This window comes from Tachypleus tridentatus, chromosome 2 (genome assembly GCF_004210375.1).
Source record: "Tachypleus tridentatus isolate NWPU-2018 chromosome 2, ASM421037v1, whole genome shotgun sequence".
Taxonomy (NCBI): domain Eukaryota; kingdom Metazoa; phylum Arthropoda; class Merostomata; order Xiphosura; family Limulidae; genus Tachypleus; species Tachypleus tridentatus.
In genome coordinates this window covers 6216042-6240237 of record NC_134826.1, presented here as the reverse complement: position 1 = coordinate 6240237, position 24196 = coordinate 6216042, and the positions used below count along the sequence as shown (strand labels likewise).

The 24196-nt window shown below is 30.0% G+C and overlaps 1 protein-coding gene across 1 annotated transcript in view; it reads left to right on the top strand.

The window, feature by feature from the left end:
• Positions 1-10924: 10924 nt before the first annotated feature.
• Positions 10925-24196, top strand: part of LOC143237141 (uncharacterized) — a 41350-nt gene continuing 28078 nt past the window's right edge. The window contains exon 1 of the mRNA XM_076476064.1: positions 10925-10943. Coding sequence (XP_076332179.1) covers positions 10925-10943 — 19 coding nt within the window. The remainder of the gene's footprint in view (positions 10944-24196) is intronic.

Genomic DNA, 24196 nt, shown 5'->3' with positions numbered 1-24196 from the left:
GGACAGAAATATAGTGTATTGTAATACTAGTAAGTAACTTGTAGGGACAGAAATATAGTGTATTGTAATAATAGTAAGTAACTTGTAGGGACAGAAATATAGTGTATTGTAATACTAGTAAGTAACTTGTAGGGACAGAAATATAGTGTATTGTAATACTAGTAACTTGTAGGGACAGAAATATAGTGTATTGTAATACTAGTAAGTAACTTGTAGGGACAGAAATATAGTGTATTGTAATACTAGTAAGTAACTTGTAGGGACAGAAATATAGTGTATTATGTAATACTAGTAAATGTAACTTGTAGGGACAGAAATATAGTGTATTGTAATACTAGTAAGTAACTTGTAGGGACAGAAATATATAGTGTATTGTAATACTAGTAAGTAACTTGTAGGGACAGAAATATAGTGTATTATAACACTAGTAGTAAGTAACTTGTAGGGACAGAAATATAGTGTATTACACTAGTAGTAAAGTAACTTATAGGGACAGAAATATAGTGTATTGTACTACTAGTAAGTAACTTGTAGGGACAGAAATATAGTGTATTGCACTAGTAGTGAAGTAACTTGTAGGGACAGAAATATAGTGTATTGTAATAGTAGTAACTTAATAGGGACAGAAATATAGTAACTTGTGAGGTGGGACAGAAATATAGTGTATTGTACTACTAGTAAGTAACTTGTAGGGACAGAAATATAGTGCACTAGTAGTAGAGTAACTTGTCGGACAGAAAATATAGTGTAGTAGTAGTGAAACTTGTAGGGGACAGAAATATAGTGTATTATGTAATACTAGTAAGTAACTTGTAGGGACAGAAATATAGTGTATTGCACTAGTAGTAGTAGTAGGGAGAAATATAATTGCACTTGTAGGAGTACATGTAGAGACAGAAATATAGTGTATTGTAATAAGTAACTTGTACAGAAGTAACTTGTAGGGACAGAAATATAGTGTATTGTAATACTAGTAAGTAACTTGTAGGGACAGAAATATAGTGTATTGTAATACTAGTAAGTAACTTGTAGGGACAGAAATATAGTGTATTGTAATACTAGTAAGTAACTTGTAGGGACAGAAATATATAGTGTATTGTAATACTAGTAAGTAACTTGTCAGGGACAGAAATATAGTGTATTGTAATACTAGTAAAGTAACTTGTAGGGACAGAAATATAGTGTATTGCTAATACTAGTAAGTAACTTTTCGGGACAGAAATATAGTGTATTGTAATACTAGTAAGTAACTTGTAGGGACAGAAATATAGTGTATTGTAATACTAGTAAGTAACTTGTGGGACAGAAATATAGTGTATTATAATACTAGTAAAAAAGTAACTTGTAGGGACAGAAATATAGTGTATTGTAATACTAGTAAGTAACTTGTAGGGACAGAAATATAGTGTATTGTAATACTAGTAAAGTAACTTGTAGGGACAGAAATATAGTGTATTGTAATACTAGTAAGTAACTTGTAGGGACAGAAATATAGTGTATTGTAATACTAGTAAAGTAACTTGTAGGGACAAGAAATATAGTGTATTGTAATACTAGTAAGAAGTAACTTGTAGGGACAGAAATATAGTGTATTGTAATACTAGTAAGTAACTTGTAGGGACAGAAATATAGTGTATTGTAATACTAGTAAGTAACTTGTAGGGACAGAAATATAGTGTATTGTAATACTAGTAAGTAACTTGTAGGGACAAGAAATATAGTGTATTGTAATACTAGTAAGTAACTTGTAGGGACAAAATATAGTGTATTACCAATACTAATAAGTAACTTGTAGGGACAGAAATATAGTGTATTGTAATACTAGTATAGTAACAACTTGTAGGGACAGAAATATAGTGTATTACCTAGTAAGGTAACTTGTAGGGACAGAAATATAGTGTATTACTAGTAGTGAGAAGTAACTTGTAGGGACAGAAATATAGTGTATTGTAATACTAGTAAGTGGTAACTTGTAGGGACAGAAATATAGTGTATTGTAATACTAGTAAAGAAGTAACTTGTAGGGACAGAAATATAGTGTATTGCACTAGTAGTGGAGTAACTTGTAGGGACAGAAATATAGTGTATTATTACACTAGTAGTAGTAACTTGTAGGGACAGAAATATAGTGTATTATAATACTAGTAGAGTAACTTGTAGGGACAGAAATATAGTGTATTGTAATACTAGTAAGTAACTTGTAGGGACAGAAATATAGTGTATTGTAATACTAGTAAAGTAACTTGTAGGGACAGAAATATAGTTATTGTAATACTAGTAAAGTAACTTGTAGGGACAGAAATATAGTGTATTGTAATACTAGTAGAAATAACTTGTAGGGACAAAATATATAGTGTATTGTAATACTAGTAAGTAACTTGTAGGGACAGAAATATAGTGTATTGTAATAGTAGTAAGTAACTTGTAGGGACAAAATATAGTGTATTGTAATACTAGTAAGTAACTTGTAGGGACAAGAAATATAGTGTATTGTAATACTAGTAAGTAAAACTTGTAGGGACAGAAATATAGTGTATTGTAATACTAGTAAGTAACTTGTAGGGACAAAATATAGTGTATTGTAATACTAGTAAGTAACTTGTAGGGACAGAAATATAGTGTATTGTAATACTAGTAAGTAACTTGTAGGGACAGAAATATAGTGTATTGTAATACTAGTAAGTAACTTGTAGGGACAGAAATATAGTGTATTGTAATACTAGTAAGTAACTTGTAGGGACAGAAATATAGTGTATTGTAATACTAGTAAGTAACTTGTAGGGACAGAAATATAGTGTATTGTAATACTAGTAGAGTAACTTGTAGGGACAAAATATAGTGTATTGTAATACTAGTAAAGTAACTTGTAGGGACAGAAATATAGTGTATTGTAATACTAGTAAGTAACTTGTAGGGACAGAAATATAGTGTATTGTAATACTAGTAAGTAACTTGTAGGGACAGAAATATAGTGTATTGTAATACTAGTAAAGTAACTTGTAGGGACAGAAATATAGTGTATTGTAATACTAGTAAGTAACTTGTAGGGACAGAAATATAGTGTATTGTAATACTAATTAAGTAACTTATAGGGACAGAAATATAGTGTATTGTAATACTAGTAAGTAACTTGTAGGGACAGAAATATAGTGTATTGTAATACTAGTAAGTAACTTGTAGGGACAGAAATATAGTGTATTGTAATACTAGTAAGTAACTTGTAGGGACAGAAATATAGTGTATTGTAATACTAGTAAGTAACTTGTAGGGACAGAAATATAGTGTATTATAATAGTAGTAAGTAACTTGTAGGGACAGAAATATAGTGTATTGTAATACTAGTAAGTAACTTGTAGGGACAGAAATATAGTGTATTGTAATACTAGTAAGTAACTTGTAGGGACAGAATATAGTGTATTATTAATACTAGTAAGTAACTTGTAGGGACAGAAATATAGTGTATTGTAATAATATTAAGTAACTTGTAGGGACAGAAATATAGTGTATTGTAATACTAGTAAGTAACTTGTAGGGACAGAAATATAGTGTATTGTAATACTAGTAAGTAACTTGTAGGGACAGAAATATAGTGTATTGTAATACTAATAAGTAAAGTAACTTGTAGGGACAGAAATATAGTGTATTGTAATACTAGTAAGTAACTTGTAGGGACAGAAATATAGTGTATTATTGCACTACTAGTAAAGTAACTTGTCGGGACAGAAATATAGTGTATTGTAATACTAGTAAGTAACTTGTAGGGACAGAAATATAGTGTATTGTAATACTAGTAAGTAACTTGTAGGGACAGAAATATAGTGTATTGTAATACTAGTAAGTAGGGACAGAAATAACTTGTAGGGACAGAAATATAGTGTATTGTAATACTAGTAGGGAAGTAACTTGTCGGGACAGAAATATAGTGTATTGTAATACTAGTAAGTAACTTGTAGGGACAGAAATATAGTGTATTGTAATACTAGTAAGTAACTTGTAGGGACAGAAATATAGTGTATTGCACTAGTAGTAAGTAACTTGTAGGGACAGAAATATAGTGTATTGTAATACTAGTAAGTAACTTGTAGGGACAGAAATATAGTGTATTGCACTAGTAGTAAGTAACTTGTAGGGACAGAAATATAGTGTATTGTAATACTAGTAAGTAACTTGTAGGGACAGAAATATAGTGTATTGCACTAGTAGTGAGTAACTTGTAGGGACAGAAATATAGTGTATTGCAATACTAGTAAGTAACTTGTAGGGACAGAAATATAGTGTATTGTACTAGTAGTTATTGAGTAACTTGTAGGGACAGAAATATAGTGTATTGTAATACTAGTAAGTAGTAAGTAACTTGTAGGGACAGAAATATAGTGTATTGTAATACTAGTAAGTAACTTGTAGGGACAGAAATATAGTGTATTGTAATACTAGTAAGTAACTTGTAGGGACAGAAATATAGTGTATTGTAATACTAGTAATAACTTGTAGGGACAGAAATATAGTGTATTAATACTATACTAGTAAGTAACTTGTAGGGACAGAAATATAGTGTATTGTAATACTAGTAAGTAACTTGTAGGGACAGAAATATAGTGTATTACTAGTATGTAAGTAACTTGTAGTAAATACTAGTAACTTGTTAGGGACAAGAAATATAGTGTATTAACTAATACTAGTAAGTAACTTGTAGGGACAGAAATATAGTGTATTAATAATAGTAGTAAGTAACTTGTAGGGACAGAAATATAGTGTATTGTAATACTAGTAAGTAACTTGTAGGGACAGAAATATAGTGTATTGTAATACTAGTAAGTAACTTGTAGGGACAGAAATATAGTGTATTGTAATACTAGTAAGTAACTTGTAGGGACAGAAATATAGTGTATTGTAATACTAGTAAAGTAACTTGTAGGGACAGAAATATAGTGTATTGTAATACTAGTAAGTAACTTGTAGGGACAGAAATATAGTGTATTGTAATACTAGTAAGTAACTTGTAGGGACAGAAATATAGTGTATTGTAATACTAGTAAGTAACTTGTAGGGACAGAAATATAGTGTATTGTAATACTAGTAAGTAACTTGTAGGGACAGAAATATAGTGTATTGTAATACTAGTAAGTAACTTGTAGGGACAGAAATATAGTGTATTGTAATACTAGTAAGTAACTTGTAGGGACAGAAATATAGTGTATTGTAATACTAGTAAGTAACTTGTAGGGACAGAAATATAGTGTATTGTACTACTAGTAAGTAACTTGTAGGGACAAGAAATATAGTGTATTGTAATACTAGTAAGTAACTTGTAGGGACAGAAATATAGTGTATTGTAATACTAGTAAGTAACTTGTAGGGACAGAAATATAGTGTATTGTAATACTAGTAAGTAACTTGTAGGGACAGAAATATAGTGTATTGTAATACTAGTAAGTAACTTGTAGGGACAGAAATATAGTGTATTGTAATACTAGTAAGTAACTTGTAGGGACAGAAATATAGTGTATTGTAATACTAGTAAGTAACTTGTAGGGACAGAAATATAGTGTATTGCACTAGTAGTGAGTAACTTGTCGGGACAGAAATATAGTGTATTGCACTAGTAGTGAGTAACTTGTCGGGACAGAAATATAGTGTATTGTAATACTAGTAAGTAACTTGTAGGGACAGAAATATAGTGTATTGTAATACTAGTAAGTAACTTGTAGGGACAGAAATATAGTGTATTGTAATACTAGTAAGTAACTTGTAGGGACAGAAATATAGTGTATTGTAATACTAGTAAGTAACTTGTAGGGACAGAAATATAGTGTATTGTAATACTAGTAAGTAACTTGTAGGGACAGAAATATAGTGTATTGTAATACTAGTAAGTAACTTGTAGGGACAGAAATATAGTGTATTGCACTAGTAGTAAGTAACTTGTAGGGACAGAAATATAGTGTATTGTACTACTAGTGAGTAACTTGTAGGGACAGAAATATAGTGTATTGCACTAGTAGTGAGTAACTTGTCGGGACAGAAATATAGTGTATTGTAATACTAGTAAGTAACTTGTAGGGACAGAAATATAGTGTATTGTAATACTAGTAAGTAACTTGTAGGGACAGAAATATAGTGTATTGTAATACTAGTAAGTAACTTGTAGGGACAGAAATATAGTGTATTGTAATACTAGTAATGAAGTAACTTGTAGGGACAGAAATATAGTGTATTGTAATACTATACTAGTAAGTAACTTGTAGGGACAGAAATATAGTGTATTGTAATACTAGTAAGTAACTTGTAGGGACAGAAATATAGTGTATTGTAATACTAGTAAGTAACTTGTAGGGACAGAAATATAGTGTATTGTAATACTAGTAAGTAACTTGTAGGGACAGAAATATAGTGTATTGTAATACTAGTAAGTAACTTGTAGGGACAGAAATATAGTGTATTGTAATACTAGTAAGTAACTTGTAGGGACAGAAATATAGTGTATTGTAATACTAGTAAGTAACTTGTAGGGACAGAAATATAGTGTATTGTAATACTAGTAAGTAACTTGTAGGGACAGAAATATAGTGTATTGTAATACTAGTAAGTAACTTGTAGGGACAGAAATATAGTGTATTGTAATACTAGTAAGTAACTTGTAGGGACAGAAATATAGTGTATTGTAATACTAGTAACTTGTAGGGACAGAAATATAGTGTATTGTAATACTAGTAAGTAACTTGTAGGGACAGAAATATAGTGTATTGTAATACTAGTAAGTAACTTGTAGGGACAGAAATATAGTGTATTGTAATACTAGTAAGTAACTTGTAGGGACAGAAATATAGTGTATTGTAATACTAGTAAGTAACTTGTAGGGACAGAAATATAGTGTATTGTAATACTAGTAAGTAACTTGTAGGGACAGAAATATAGTGTATTGTAATACTAGTAAGTAACTTGTAGGGACAGAAATATAGTGTATTGTAATACTAGTAAGTAACTTGTAGGGACAGAAATATAGTGTATTGTAATACTAGTAAGTAACTTGTAGGGACAGAAATATAGTGTATTGTAATACTAGTAAGTAACTTGTAGGGACAGAAATATAGTGTATTGTAATACTAGTAAGTAACTTGTAGGGACAGAAATATAGTGTATTATAATACTAGTAATATAAGTAACTTGTAGGGACAGAAATATAGTGTATTGTAATACTAGTAAGTAACTTGTAGGGACAAGAAATATAGTGTATTGTAATACTAGTAAAAGTAACTTGTAGGGACAGAAATATAGTGTATTGTAATACTAGTAAGTAACTTGTAGGGACAGAAATATAGTGTATTGCACTAGTAGTAAGTAACTTGTAGGGACAGAAATATAGTGTATTGTAATACTAGTAAGTAACTTGTAGGGACAGAAATATAGTGTATTGTAATACTAGTAAGTAACTTGTAGGGACAGAAATATAGTGTATTGTAATACTAGTAAGTAACTTGTAGGGACAGAAATATAGTGTATTGTAATACTAGTAAGTAACTTGTAGGGACAGAAATATAGTGTATTGTAATACTAGTAAGTAACTTGTAGGGACAGAAATATAGTGTATTGTAATACTAGTAAGTAACTTGTAGGGACAGAAATATAGTGTATTGTAATACTAGTAAGTAACTTAAATATAGGGACAGAAATATAGTGTATTGCAATACTAGTGTATTAACTTGTAAGGGACAGAAATATAGTGTATTGTAATACTAGTAAGTAACTTGTAGGGACAGAAATATAGTGTATTGTAATACTAGTAAGTAACTTGTAGGGACAGAAATATAGTGTATTGTAATACTAGTAAGTAACTTGTAGGGACAGAAATATAGTGTATTGTAATACTAGTAAGTAACTTGTAGGGACAGAAATATAGTGTATTGTAATACTAGTAAGTAACTTGTAGGGACAGAAATATAGTGTATTGTAATACTAGTAAGTAACTTGTAGGGACAGAAATATAGTGTATTGTAATACTAGTAAGTAACTTGTAGGGACAGAAATATAGTGTATTGTAATACTAGTAAGTAACTTGTAGGGACAGAAATATAGTGTATTGTAATACTAGTAAGTAACTTGTAGGGACAGAAATATAGTGTATTGTAATACTAGTAAGAGTAACTTGTAGGGACAGAAATATAGTGTATTGTAATACTAGTAAGTAACTTGTAGGGACAAAATATAGTGTATTGTAATACTAGTAAGTAACTTGTAGGGACAGAAATATAGTGTATTGTAATACTAGTAAGTAACTTGTAGGGACAGAAATATAGTGTATTGTAATACTAGTAAGTAACTTGTAGGGACAAATAGGGACAGAAATATAGTGTATTGTAATACTAGTAAGTAACTTGTAGGGACAGAAATATAGTGTATTGTAATACTAGTAAAGTAACTTGTAGGGACAGAAATATAGTGTATTATACTACTAGTAAGTAACTTGTAGGGACAGAAATATAGTGTATTGTAATACTAGTAAGTAGTAACTTGTAGGGACAGAAATATAGTGTATTGTAATACTAGTAAGTAACTTGTAGGGACAGAAATATAGTGTATTGTAATACTAGTAAGTAACTTGTAGGGACAGAAATATAGTGTATTGTAATACTAGTAAGTAACTTGTAGGGACAGAAATATAGTGTATTGTAATACTAGTAAGTAACTTGTAGGGACAGAAATATAGTGTATTGTAATACTAGTAAGTAACTTGTAGGGACAGAAATATAGTGTATTGTAATACTAGTAAGTAACTTGTAGGGACAGAAATATAGTGTATTGTAATACTAGTAAGTAACTTGTAGGGACAGAAATATAGTGTATTGTAATACTAGTAAGTAACTTGTAGGGACAGAAATATAGTGTATTGTAATACTAGTAGTAGTAACTTGTAGGGACAGAAATATAGTGTATTGTAATACTAGTAAGTAACTTGTAGGGACAGAAATATAGTGTATTGTAATACTAGTAAGTAACTTGTAGGGACAGAAATCTAGTGTATTGTACTAGTAGTAAGTAACTTGTAGGGACAGAAATATAGTGTATTGTAATACTAGTAAGTAACTTGTAGGGACAGAAATATAGTGTATTGCACTACTAGTAAGTAACTTGTAGGGACAGAAATATAGTGTATTGTAATACTAGTAAAGTAACTTGTAGGGACAGAAATATAGTGTATTGTAATACTAGTAAGTAACTTGTAGGGACAGAAATATAGTGTATTGTAATAGTAGTAAGTAACTTGTAGGGACAGAAATATAGTGTATTGTACTACTAGTAAGTAACTTGTAGGGACAGAAATATAGTGTATTGTAATACTAGTAAGTAACTTGTAGGGACAGAAATATAGTGTATTGTAATACTAGTAGTAACTTGTGAGGGACAGAAATATAGTGTATTGTAATACTAGTAAGTAACTTGTAGGGACAAAATATAGTGTATTGTAATAGTAGTAAGTAAACTTGTAGGGACAGAAATATAGTGTATTGTACTAGTAGTGAGTAACTTGTAGGGACAGAAATATAGTGTATTGCACTAGTAGTATTAGTAACTTGTAGGGACAGAAATATAGTGTATTGCAATACTAGTAAGTAACTTGTAGGGACAGAAATATAGTGTATTGCACTAGTAGTAGAGTAACTTTAGGGACAGAAATATAGTGTATTGTACAGTAGTAGTAAGTAACTAGGGACAGAAATATAGTGTATTATAATACTAGTAAGTAACTTGTAGGGACAGAAATATAGTGTATTGTAATACTAGTAAGTAACTTGTAGGGACAGGGACAGAAAGTAACTTGTAGGGACAGAAATATAGTGTATTGTAATAGTAGTAAGTAACTTGTAGGGACAGAAATATAGTGTATTGTAATACTAGTAAGTAACTTGTAGGGACAGAAATATAGTGTATTGTAATACTAGTAAGTAACTTGTAGGGACAGAAATATAGTGTATTGTAATACTAGTAAAAGTAACTTGTAGGGACAGAAATATAGTGTATTGTAATACTAGTAAGTAACTTGTAGGGACAGAAATATAGTGTATTACACTAGTAGAATTGAGTAACTAGTAAATAGTAACTTAGTAGGAGTACACAGAAATATAGTGTATTGCACTAGTAGTGAAGTAACTTGTAGGGACAAAATATAGTGTATTGTAATACTAGTAAGTAACTTGTAGGGACAGAAATATAGTGTATTGTAATAGTAGTAAGTAACTTGTAGGGACAGAAATATAGTGTATTGTAATACTAGTAAGTAACTTGTAGGGACAGAAATATAGTGTATTGCACTAGTAGTAAGTAACTTGTAGGGACAGAAATATAGTGTATTGCACTAGTAGTAAGTAACTTGTAGGGACAGAAATATAGTGTATTGTAATACTAGTAAGTAACTTGTAGGGACAAAATATAGTGTATTGTAATACTAGTAAGTAACTTGTAGGGACAGAAATATAGTGTATTGTAATACTAGTAAGTAACTTGTAGGGACAGAAATATAGTGTATTGTAATACTAGTAAGTAACTTGTAGGGACAGAAATATAGTGTATTGCACTAGTAGTGAGTAACTTGTAGGGACAGAAATATAGTGTATTGCACTAGTAGTAAGTAACTTGTAGGGACAGAAATATAGTGTATTGCACTAATACTAAGTAACTTGTAGGGACAGAAATATAGTGTATTGTAATACCAGTAAGTAACTTGTAGGGACAGAAATATAGTGTATTGTAATACTAGTAAGTAACTTGTAGGGACAGAAATATAGTGTATTGTAATACTAGTAAGTAACTTGTAGGGACAGAAATATAGTGTATTAGTAATACTAGTAAGTAACTTGTAGGGACAGAAATATAGTGTATTGCACTAGTAGTGAAGTAACTTGTAGGGACAGAAATATAGTGTATTGTAATGTCGGGACAAAATACTAGTAAGTAACTTTTCGGGACAGAAATATAGTGTATTGTAATACTAGTAAGTAACTTGTAGGGACAGAAATATAGTGTATTGTAATACTAGTAAGTAACTTGTAGGGACAGAAATATAGTGTATTGTAATACTAGTAGTAAGTAACTTGTAGGGACAGAAATATAGTGTATTGTAATACTAGTAAGTAACTTGTAGGGACAGAAATATAGTGTATTGTACTACTAGTAAGTAACTTGTAGGGACAGAAATATAGTGTATTGTAATACTAGTAAGTAACTTGTAGGGACAGAAATATAGTGTATTGTAATACTAGTAAGTAACTTGTAGGGACAGAAATATAGTGTATTATAATATTAGTAGAGTAACTTGTAGGGACAGAAATATAGTGTATTGTAATACTAGTAAGTAACTTGTAGGGACAGAAATATAGTGTATTGTAATACTAGTAAGTAACTTGTAGGGACAGAAATATAGTGTATTGTAATACTAGTAAGTAACTTGTAGGGACAGAAATATAGTGTATTGTAATACTAGTAAGTAACTTGTAGGGACAGAAATATAGTGTATTGTAATACTAGTAAGTAACTTGTAGGGACAGAAATATAGTGTATTGTAATACTAGTAAGTAACTTGTAGGGACAGAAATATAGTGTATTGTAATACTAGTAAGTAACTTGTAGGGACAGAAATATAGTGTATTGTAATACTAGTAAGTAACTTGTAGGGACAGAAATATAGTGTATTGTAATACTAGTAAGTAACTTGTAGGGACAGAAATATAGTGTATTGTAATACTAGTAAGTAATTTTTCGGGACAGAAATATAGTGTATTGCTTATACTAGTAAGTAACTTGTAGGGACAGAAATATAGTGTATTGTAATACTAGTAAGTAACTTGTAGGGACAGAAATATAGTGTATTGTAATACTAGTAAGTAACTTGTAGGGACAGAAATATAGTGTATTGTAATACTAGTAAGTAACTTGTAGGGACAGAAATATAGTGTATTGTAATACTAGTAAGTAACTTGTAGGGACAGAAATATAGTGTATTGTAATACTAGTAAGTAACTTGTAGGGACAGAAATATAGTGTATTGTAATACTAGTAAGTAACTTGTAGGGACAGAAATATAGTGTATTGTAATACTAGTAAAGTAACTTGTAGGGACAGAAATATAGTGTATTGTAATACTAGTAAGTAACTTGTAGGGACAGAAATATAGTGTATTGTAATACTAGTAAGTAACTTGTAGGGACAGAAATATAGTGTATTGTAATACTAGTAAGTAACTTGTAGGGACAGAAATATAGTGTATTGCACTAGTAGTGAGTAACTTGTAGGGACAGAAATATAGTGTATTGCACTAGTAGTAAGTAACTTGTAGGGACAGAAATATAGTGTATTGTAATACTAGTAAGTAACTTGTAGGGACAGAAATATAGTGTATTGTAATACTAGTAAGTAACTTGTAGGGACAGAAATATAGTGTATTGTAATACTAGTAAGTAACTTGTAGGGACAGAAATATAGTGTATTGTAATACTAGTAAGTAACTTGTAGGGACAGAAATATAGTGTATTGTAAAGTAGTAGTAAGTAACTTGTAGGGACAGAAATATAGTGTATTGTAATACTAGTAGTAGTAACTTGTAGGGACAGAAATATAGTGTATTGTAATACCAGTAAGTAACTTGTAGGGACAGAAATATAGTGTATTGTAATACTAGTAAAGTAACTTGTAGGGACAGAAATATAGTGTATTGTAATACTAGTAAGTAACTTGTAGGGACAGAAATATAGTGTATTGTAATACTAGTAAGTAACTTGTAGGGACAGAAATATAGTGTATTGTAATACTAGTAAGTAACTTGTAGGGACAGAAATATAGTGTATTGTAATACTAGTAAGTAACTTGTAGGGACAGAAATATAGTGTATTGTAATACTAGTAAGTAACTTGTAGGGACAGAAATATAGTGTATTGTAATACTAGTAAGTAACTTGTAGGGACAGAAATATAGTGTATTGTAATACTAGTAAGTAACTTGTAGGGACAGAAATATAGTGTATTGTAATACTAGTAAGTAACTTGTAGGGACAGAAATATAGTGTATTGTAATACTAGTAAGTAACTTGTAGGGACAGAAATATAGTGTATTGTAATACTAGTAAGTAACTTGTAGGGACAGAAATATAGTGTATTGTAATACTAGTAAGTAACTTGTAGGGACAGAAATATAGTGTATTGTAATACTAGTAAGTAACTTGTAGGGACAGAAATATAGTGTATTGTAATACTAGTAAGTAACTTGTAGGGACAGAAATATAGTGTATTGTAATACTAGTAAGTAACTTGTAGGGACAGAAATATAGTGTATTGTAATACTAGTAAGTAACTTGTAGGGACAGAAATATAGTGTATTGTAATACTAGTAAGTAACTTGTAGGGACAGAAATATAGTGTATTGTAATACTAGTAAGTAACTTGTAGGGACAGAAATATAGTGTATTGTAATACTAGTAAGTAACTTGTAGGGGACAGAAATATAGTGTATTGTAATACTAGTAAAGTAACTTGTAGGGACAGAAATATAGTGTATTGTACTAGTAGTAAGTAACTTGTAGGGACAGAAATATAGTGTATTGTAATACTAGTAAGTAACTTGTAGGGACAGAAATATAGTGTATTGTAATACTAGTAAGTAACTTGTATAGGGACAGAAATATAGTGTATTGTAATACTAGTAAGTAACTTGTAGGGACAGAAATATAGTGTATTGTAATACTAGTAAGTAACTTGTAGGGACAGAAATATAGTGTATTGTAATACTAGTAAGTAACTTGTAGGGACAGAAATATAGTGTATTGTAATACTAGTAAGTAACTTGTAGGGACAGAAATATAGTGTATTGTAATACTAGTAAGTAACTTGTAGGGACAGAAATATAGTGTATTGTAATACTAGTAAGTAACTTGTAGGGACAGAAATATAGTGTATTGTAATACTAGTAAGTAACTTGTAGGGACAGAAATATAGTGTATTGTAATACTAGTAAGTAACTTGTAGGGACAGAAATATAGTGTATTGTAATACTAGTAAGTAACTTGTAGGGACAGAAATATAGTGTATTGTAATACTAGTAAAGTAACTTGTAGGGACAGAAATATAGTGTATTGTAATACTAGTAAGTAACTTGTAGGGACAGAAATATAGTGTATTGTAATACTAGTAAGTAACTTGTAGGGACAGAAATATAGTGTATTGTAATACTAGTAAGTAACTTGTAGGGACAGAAATATAGTGTATTGTAATACTAGTAAGTAACTTGTAGGGACAGAAATATAGTGTATTGTAATACTAGTAAGTAACTTGTAGGGACAGAAATATAGTGTATTGTAATACTAGTAAGTAACTTGTAGGGACAGAAATATAGTGTATTGTAATACTAGTAAGAAGTAACTTGTAGGGACAGAAATATAGTGTATTGTAATACTAGTAAGTAACTTGTAGGGACAGAAATATAGTGTATTGTAATACTAGTAAGTAACTTGTAGGGACAGAAATATAGTGTATTGTAATACTAGTAAGTAACTTGTAGGGACAGAAATATAGTGTATTGTAATACTAGTAAGTAACTTGTAGGGACAGAAATATAGTGTATTGTAATACTAGTAGAGTAACTTGTAGGGACAGAAATATAGTGTATTGCACTACTAGTAGTAAGTAACTTGTAGGGACAGAAATATAGTGTATTGTAATACTAGTAAAAGTAACTTGTAGGGACAGAAATATAGTGTATTGTAACTAGTAGTGAAGTAACTTGTAGGGACAGAAATATAGTGTATTGTAATACTAGTAAGTAACTTGTAGGGACAGAAATATAGTGTATTGTAATACTAGTAAGTAACTTGTAGGGACAGAAATATAGTGTATTGTAATACTAGTAAGTAACTTGTAGGGACAGAAATATAGTGTATTGTAATAGTAGTAAGTAACTTGTAGGGACAGAAATATAGTGTATTGTAATACTAGTAAGTAACTTGTAGGGACAGAAATATAGTGTATTGTAATACTAGTAAGTAACTTGTAGGGACAGAAATATAGTGTATTGTAATACTAGTAAGTAACTTGTAGGGACAGAAATATAGTGTATTGTAATACTAGTAAGTAACTTGTAGGGACAGAAATATAGTGTATTGTAATACTAGTAAGTAACTTGTAGGGACAGAAATATAGTGTATTGTAATACTAGTAAGTAACTTGTAGGGACAGAAATATAGTGTATTGTACTACTAGTAAGTAACTTGTAGGGACAGAAATATAGTGTATTGTAATACTAGTAAAGTAACTTGTAGGGACAGAAATATAGTGTATTGTAATACTAGTAAGTAACTTGTAGGGACAGAAATATAGTGTATTGTAATACTAGTAAGTAACTTGTAGGGACAGAAATATAGTGTATTGTAATACTAGTAAGTAACTTGTAGGGACAGAAATATAGTGTATTGTAATACTAGTAAGTAACTTGTAGGGACAGAAATATAGTGTATTGTAATACTAGTAAGTAACTTGTAGGGACAGAAATATAGTGTATTGCACTAGTAGTAAGTAACTTGTAGGGACAGAAATATAGTGTATTGTAATACTAGTAACTTGTAGGGACAGAAATATAGTGTATTGTAATACCAGTAAGTAACTTGTAGGGACAGAAATATAGTGTATTGTAATACTAGTAAGTAACTTGTAGGGACAGAAATATAGTGTATTGTAATACTAGTAAGTAACTTGTAGGGACAGAAATATAGTGTATTGTAATACTAGTAAGTAACTTGTAGGGACAGAAATATAGTGTATTGTAATACTAGTAAGTAACTTGTAGGGACAGAAATATAGTGTATTGTAATACTAGTAAGTAACTTGTAGGGACAGAAATATAGTGTATTGTAATACTAGTAAAGTAACTTGTAGGGACAGAAATATAGTGTATTGTAATACTAGTAAGTAACTTGTAGGGACAGAAATATAGTGTATTGTAATACTAGTAAGTAACTTGTAGGGACAGAAATATAGTGTATTGTAATACTAGTAAGTAACTTGTAGGGACAGAAATATAGTGTATTGTAATACTAGTAAGTAACTTGTAGGGACAGAAATATAGTGTATTGTAATACTAGTAAGTAACTTGTAGGGACAGAAATATAGTGTATTGTAATACTAGTAAGTAACTTGTAGGGACAGAAATATAGTGTATTGTAATACTAGTAAGTAACTTGTAGGGACAGAAATATAGTGTATTGTAATACTAGTAAGTAACTTGTAGGGACAGAAATATAGTGTATTGTAATACTAGTAAGTAACTTGTAGGGACAGAAATATAGTGTATTGTAATACTAGTAAGTAAACTTGTAGGGACAGAAATATAGTGTATTGTAATACTAGTAAGTAACTTGTAGGGACAGAAATATAGTGTATTGTAATACTAGTAAGTAACTTGTAGGGACAGAAATATAGTGTATTGTAATACTAGTAAGTAACTTGTAGGGACAGAAATATAGTGTATTGTAATACTAGTAAGTAACTTGTAGGGACAGAAATATAGTGTATTGTAATACTAGTAAGTAACTTGTAGGGACAGAAATATAGTGTATTGTAATACTAGTAAGTAACTTGTAGGGACAGAAATATAGTGTATTGTAATACTAGTAAGTAACTTGTAGGGACAGAAATATAGTGTATTGTAATACTAGTAAGTAACTTGTAGGGACAGAAATATAGTGTATTGTAATACTAGTAAGTAACTTGTAGGGACAGAAATATAGTGTATTGTAATACTAGTAAGTAACTTGTAGGGACAGAAATATAGTGTATTGTAATACTAGTAAGTAACTTGTAGGGACAGAAATATAGTGTATTGTAATACTAGTAAGTAACTTGTAGGGACAGAAATATAGTGTATTGTAATACTAGTAAGTAACTTGTAGGGACAGAAATATAGTGTATTGTAATACTAGTAAGTAACTTGTAGGGACAGAAATATAGTGTATTGTAATACTAGTAAGTAACTTGTAGGGACAGAAATATAGTGTATTGTAATACTAGTAAGTAACTTGGGGACAGAAATATAGTGTATTGTAATACTAGTAAGTAACTTGTAGGGACAGAAATATAGTGTATTGTAATACTAGTAAACTAGTAACTTGTAGGGACAGAAATATAGTGTATTGTAATACTAGTAAGTAACTTGTAGGGACAGAAATATAGTGTATTGTAATACTAGTAAGTAAACTTGTAGGGACAGAAATATAGTGTATTGTAATACTAGTAAGTAACTTGTAGGGACAGAAATATAGTGTATTGTAATACTAGTAAGTAACTTGTAGGGACAGAAATATAGTGTATTGTAATACTAGTAAGTAACTTGTAGGGACAGAAATATAGTGTATTGTAATACTAGTAGTAACTTGTAGGGACAGAAATATAGTGTATTGTAATACTAGTAAGTAACTTGTAGGGACAGAAATATAGTGTATTGTAATACTAGTAAGTAACTTGTAGGGACAGAAATATAGTGTATTGTAATACTAGTAAGTAACTTGTAGGGACAGAAATATAGTGTATTGTAATACTAGTAAGTAACTTGTAGGGACAAGAAATATAGTGTATTGTAATACTAGTAAGTAACTTGTAGGGACAGAAATATAGTGTATTGTAATACTAGTAAGTAACTTGTAGGGACAGAAATATAGTGTATTGTAATACTAGTAAGTAACTTGTAGGGACAGAAATATAGTGTATTGTAATACTAGTAAGTAACTTGTAGGGACAGAAATATAGTGTATTGTAATACTAGTAAGTAACTTGTAGGGACAGAAATATAGTGTATTGTAATACTAGTAAGTAACTTGTAGGGACAGAAATATAGTGTATTGTAATACTAGTAAGTAACTTGTAGGGACAGAAATATAGTGTATTGTAATACTAGTAAGTAACTTGTAGGGACAGATATCTAGTGTATTGCACTAGTAGTAAGTAACTTGTAGGGACAGAAATATAGTGTATTGTAATACTAGTAACTTGTAGGGACAGAAATATAGTGTATTGTAATACTAGTAAGTAACTTGTAGGGACAGAAATATAGTGTATTGTAATACTAGTAAGTAACTTGTAGGGACAGAAATATAGTGTATTGTAATACTAGTAAGTAACTTGTAGGGACAGAAATATAGTGTATTGTAATACTAGTAAGTAACTTGTAGGGACAGAAATATAGTGTATTGTAATACTAGAAAGTAACTTGTAGGGACAGAAATATAGTGTATTGTAATACTAGTAAGTAACTTGTAGGGACAGAAATATAGTGTATTGTAATACTAGTAAGTAACTTGTAGGGACAGAAATATAGTGTATTGTAATACTAGTAAGTAACTTGTAGGGACAGAAATATAGTGTATTGTAATACTAGTAAGTAACTTGTAGGGACAGAAATATAGTGTATTGTAATACTAGTAAGTAACTTGTAGGGACAGAAATATAGTGTATTGTAATACTAGTAAGTAACTTGTAGGGACAGAAATATAGTGTATTGTAATACTAGTAAGTAACTTGTAGGGACAGAAATATAGTGTATTGTAATACTAGTAAGTAACTTGTAGGGACAGAAATATAGTGTATTGCACTAGTAGTAAGTAACTTGTAGGGACAGAAATATAGTGTATTGTAATACTAGTAAGTAACTTGTAGGGACAGAAATATAGTGTATTGTAATACTAGTAAGTAACTTGTAGGGACAGAAATATAGTGTATTGTAATAGTAGTAAGTAACTTGTAGGGACAGAAATATAGTGTATTGTAATAGTAGTAGAGTAACTTGTAGGGACAGAAATATAGTGTATTGTAATACTAGTAAGTAACTTGTAGGGACAGAAATATAGTGTATTGTAATACTAGTAAGTAACTTGTAGGGACAGAAATATAGTGTATTGTAATACTAGTAAGTAACTTGTAGGGACAGAAATATAGTGTATTGCACTAGTAGTGAGTAACTTGTAGGGACAGAAATATAGTGTATTGTAATACTAGTAAGTAACTTGTAGGGACAGAAATATAGTGTATTGTAATACTAGTAAGTAACTTGTAGGGACAGAAATATAGTGTATTGTAATACTAGTAAGTAACTTGTAGGGACAGAAATATAGTGTATTGTAATACTAGTAAGTAACTTGTAGGGACAGAAATATAGTGTATTGTAATACTAGTAAGTAACTTGTAGGGACAGAAATATAGTGTATTGTAATACTAGTAAGTAACTTGTAGGGACAGAAATATAGTGTATTGTAATACTAGTAAGTAACTTGTAGGGACAGAAATATAGTGTATTGTAATACTAGTAAGTAACTTGTAGGGACAGAAATATAGTGTATTGTAATACTAGTAAGTAACTTGTAGGGACAGAAATATAGTGTATTGTAATACTAGTAAGTAACTTGTAGGGACAGAAATATAGTGTATTGTAATACTAGTAAGTAACTTGTAGGGACAGAAATATAGTGTATTGTAATACTAGTAAGTAACTTGTAGGGACAGAAATATAGTGTATTAATAATACTAGTAAGTAACTTGTAGGGACAGAAATATAGTGTATTGTAATACTAGTAAGTAACTTGTAGGGACAGAAATATAGTGTATTGTAATACTAGTAAGTAACTTGTAGGGACAGAAATATAGTGTATTGTAATACTAGTAAGTAACTTGTAGGGACAGAAATATAGTGTATTGTAATAGTAGTAAGTAACTTGTAGGGACAGAAATATAGTGTATTGTAATACTACAGAAATAAGTAACTTGTAGGGACAGAAATATAGTGTATTGTAATACTAGTAAGTAACTTGTAGGGACAGAAATATAGTGTATTGTAATACTAGTAAAGTAACTTGTAGGGACAGAAATATAGTGTATTGTAATACTAGTAAAGTAACTTGTAGGGACAGAAATATAGTGTATTGTAATACTAGTAAGTAACTTGTAGGGACAGAAATATAGTGTATTGTAATACTAGTAAGTAACTTGTAGGGACAGAAATATAGTGTATTGTAATACTAGTAAGTAACTTGTAGGGACAGAAATATAGTGTATTGTAATACTAGTAAGTAACTTGTAGGGACAGAAATATAGTGTATTGCACTAGTAGTGAGTAACTTGTAGAGACAGAAATATAGTGTATTATTGTGCACTACTAGTATTGAAGTAACTTGTAGGGACAGAAATATAGTGTATTGTAATACTAGTAAGTAACTTGTAGGGACAGAAATATAGTGTATTGTAATACTAGTAAGTAACTTGTAGGGACAGAAATATAGTGTATTGTAATAGTAGTAAGTAACTTGTAGGGACAGAAATATAGTGTATTGTACTACTAGTAAGTAACTTGTCGGGACAGAAATATAGTGTATTGTAATACTAGTAAGTAACTTGTAGGGACAGAAATATAGTGTATTATAATACTAGTAAGTAACTTGTAGGGACAGAAATATAGTGTATTGTAATACTAGTAAGTAACTTGTAGGGACAGAAATATAGTGTATTGTAATAGTAGTAAGTAACTTGTAGGGACAGAAATATAGTGTATTGTAATACTAGTAAGTAACTTGTAGGGACAGATATCTAGTGTATTGTACTACTAGTAAGTAACTTGTAGGGACAGAAATATAGTGTATTGTAATACTAGTAAAGTAACTTGTAGGGACAGAAATATAGTGTATTGTAATACTAGTAAGTAACTTGTAGGGACAGAAATATAGTGTATTGTAATACTAGTAAGTAACTTGTAGGGACAGAAATATAGTGTATTGTAATACTAGTAAGTAACTTGTAGGGACAGAAATATAGTGTATTGTAATACTAGTAAGTAACTTGTAGGGACAGAAATATAGTGTATTGTAATACTAGTAAGTAACTTGTAGGGACAGAAATATAGTGTATTGTAATACTAGTAAGTAACTTGTAGGGACAGAAATATAGTGTATTGTAATAGTAGTAAGTAACTTGTAGGGACAGAAATATAGTGTATTGTAATACTAGTAAGTAACTTGTAGGGACAGAAATATAGTGTATTGTAATACTAGTAAGTAACTTGTAGGGACAGAAATATAGTGTATTGTAATACTAGTAAGTAACTTGTAGGGACAGAAATATAGTGTATTGTAATACTAGTAAGTAACTTGTAGGGACAGAAATATAGTGTATTGTAATACTAGTAAGTAACTTGTAGGGACAGAAATATAGTGTATTGTAATACTAGTAAGTAACTTGTAGGGACAGAAATATAGTGTATTGTAATACTAGTAAGTAACTTGTAGGGACAGAAATATAGTGTATTGTAATACTAGTAAGTAACTTGTAGGGACAGAAATATAGTGTATTGTAATACTAGTAAGTAACTTGTAGGGACAGAAATATAGTGTATTGTAATACTAGTAAGTAACTTGTAGGGACAGAAATATAGTGTATTGTAATACTAGTAAGTAACTTGTAGGGACAGAAATATAGTGTATTGTAATACTAGTAAGTAACTTGTAGGGACAGAAATATAGTGTATTGTAATACTAGTAAGTAACTTGTAGGGACAGAAATATAGTGTATTGTAATACTAGTAAGTAACTTGTAGGGACAGAAATATAGTGTATTGTAATACTAGTAAGTAACTTGTAGGGACAGAAATATAGTGTATTGTAATACTAGTAAGTAACTTGTAGGGACAGAAATATAGTGTATTGTAATACTAGTAAGTAACTTGTAGGGACAGAAATATAGTGTATTGTAATACTAGTAAGTAACTTGTAGGGACAGAAATATAGTGTATTGTAATACTAGTAAGTAACTTGTAGGGACAGAAATATAGTGTATTGTAATACTAGTAAGTAACTTGTAGGGACAGAAATATAGTGTATTGTAATACTAGTAAGTAACTTGTAGGGACAGAAATATAGTGTATTGTAATACTAGTAAGTAACTTGTAGGGACAGAAATATAGTGTATTGTAATACTAGTAAGTAACTTGTAGGGACAGAAATATAGTGTATTGCACTAGTAGTAAGTAACTTGTAGGGACAGAAATATAGTGTATTGTAATAGTAGTAAGTAACTTGTAGGGACAGAAATATAGTGTATTGTAATAGTAGTGAGTAACTTGTAGGGACAGAAATATAGTGTATTGTAATAGTAGTAAGTAACTTGTAGGGACAGAAATATAGTGTATTGTAATACTAGTAAGTAACTTGTAGGGACAGAAATATAGTGTATTGTAATACTAGTAAGTAACTTGTAGGGACAGAAATATAGTGTATTGTAATACTAGTAAGTAACTTGTAGGGACAGAAATATAGTGTATTGTACTACTAGTAAGTAACTTGTAGGGACAGAAATATAGTGTATTGTACTAGTAGTGAGTAACTTGTAGGGACTTGTAGGGACAGAAATATAGTGTATTGTACTAGTAGTGAGTAACTTGTAGGGACAGAAATATAGTGTATTGTAATACTAGTAAGTAACTTGTAGGGACAGAAATATAGTGTATTGTAATACTAGTAAAGTAACTTGTAGGGACAGAAATATAGTGTATTGTACTACTAGTAAGTAACTTGTAGGGACAGAAATATAGTGTATTGTAATACTAGTAGTGAGTAACTTGTAGGGACAGAAATATAGTGTATTGTAATACTAGTAAGTAACTTGTAGGGACAGAAATATAGTGTATTGTAATACTAGTAAGTAACTTGTAGGGACAGAAATATAGTGTATTGTAATACTAGTAAAGTAACTTGTAGGGACAGGGAAATATAGTGTATTGTAATACTAGTAAGTAACTTGTAGGGACAGAAATATAGTGTATTGTAATACTAGTAAGTAACTTGTAGGGACAGAAATATAGTGTATTGTAATACTAGTAAGTAACTTGTAGGGACAGAAATATAGTGTATTGTAATACTAGTAAGTAACTTGTAGGGACAGAAATATAGTGTATTGTAATACTAGTAAGTAACTTGTAGGGACAGAAATATAGTGTATTGTAATACTAGTAAGTAACTTGTAGGGACAGAAATATAGTGTATTGTAATACTAGTAAGTAACTTGTAGGGACAGAAATATAGTGTATTGTAATACTAGTAAGTAACTTGTAGGGACAGAAATATAGTGTATTGTAATACTAGTAAGTAACTTGTAGGGACAGAAATATAGTGTATTGTAATACTAGTAAGTAACTTGTAGGGACAGAAATATAGTGTATTGTAATACTAGTAAGTAACTTGTAGGGACAGAAATATAGTGTATTGTAATACTAGTAAGTAACTTGTAGGGACAGAAATATAGTGTATTGTAATACTAGTAAGTAACTTGTAGGGACAGAAATATAGTGTATTGTAATACTAGTAAGTAACTTGTAGGGACAGAAATATAGTGTATTGTAATACTAGTAAGTAACTTGTAGGGACAGAAATATAGTGTATTACTAATAACTTGTACTAGTAAGTAACTTGTAGGGACAGAAATATAGTGTATTGTAATACTAGTAAGTAACTTGTAGGGACAGAAATATAGTGTATTGTAATACTAGTAAGTAACTTGTAGGGACAGAAATATAGTGTATTGTAATACTAGTAAGTAACTTGTAGGGACAGAAATATAGTGTATTGTAATACTAGTAAGTAACTTGTAGGGACAGAAATATAGTGTATTGCACTAGTAGTAAGTAACTTGTAGGGACAGAAATATAGTGTAATGTAATAGTTGTAAGTAACTTGTAGGGACAGAAATATAGTGTATTGTAACTACTAGTAAGTAACTTGTAGGGACAGAAATATAGTGTATTGTAATAGTAGTGAAGTAACTTGTAGGGACAGAAATATAGTGTATTGTAATACTAGTAAGTAACTTGTAGGGACAGAAATATAGTGTATTGTAATACTAGTAAGTAACTTGTAGGGACAGAAATATAGTGTATTGTAATACTAGTAAGTAACTTGTAGGGACAGAAATATAGTGTATTGTAATACTAGTAAGTAACTTGTAGGGACAGAAATATAGTGTATTGTAATACTAGTAAGTAACTTGTAGGGACAGAAATATAGTGTATTGTAATACTAGTAAGTAACTTGTAGGGACAGAAATATAGTGTATTGTAATACTAGTAAGTAACTTGTAGGGACAGAAATATAGTGTATTGTAATACTAGTAAGTAACTTGTAGGGACAGAAATA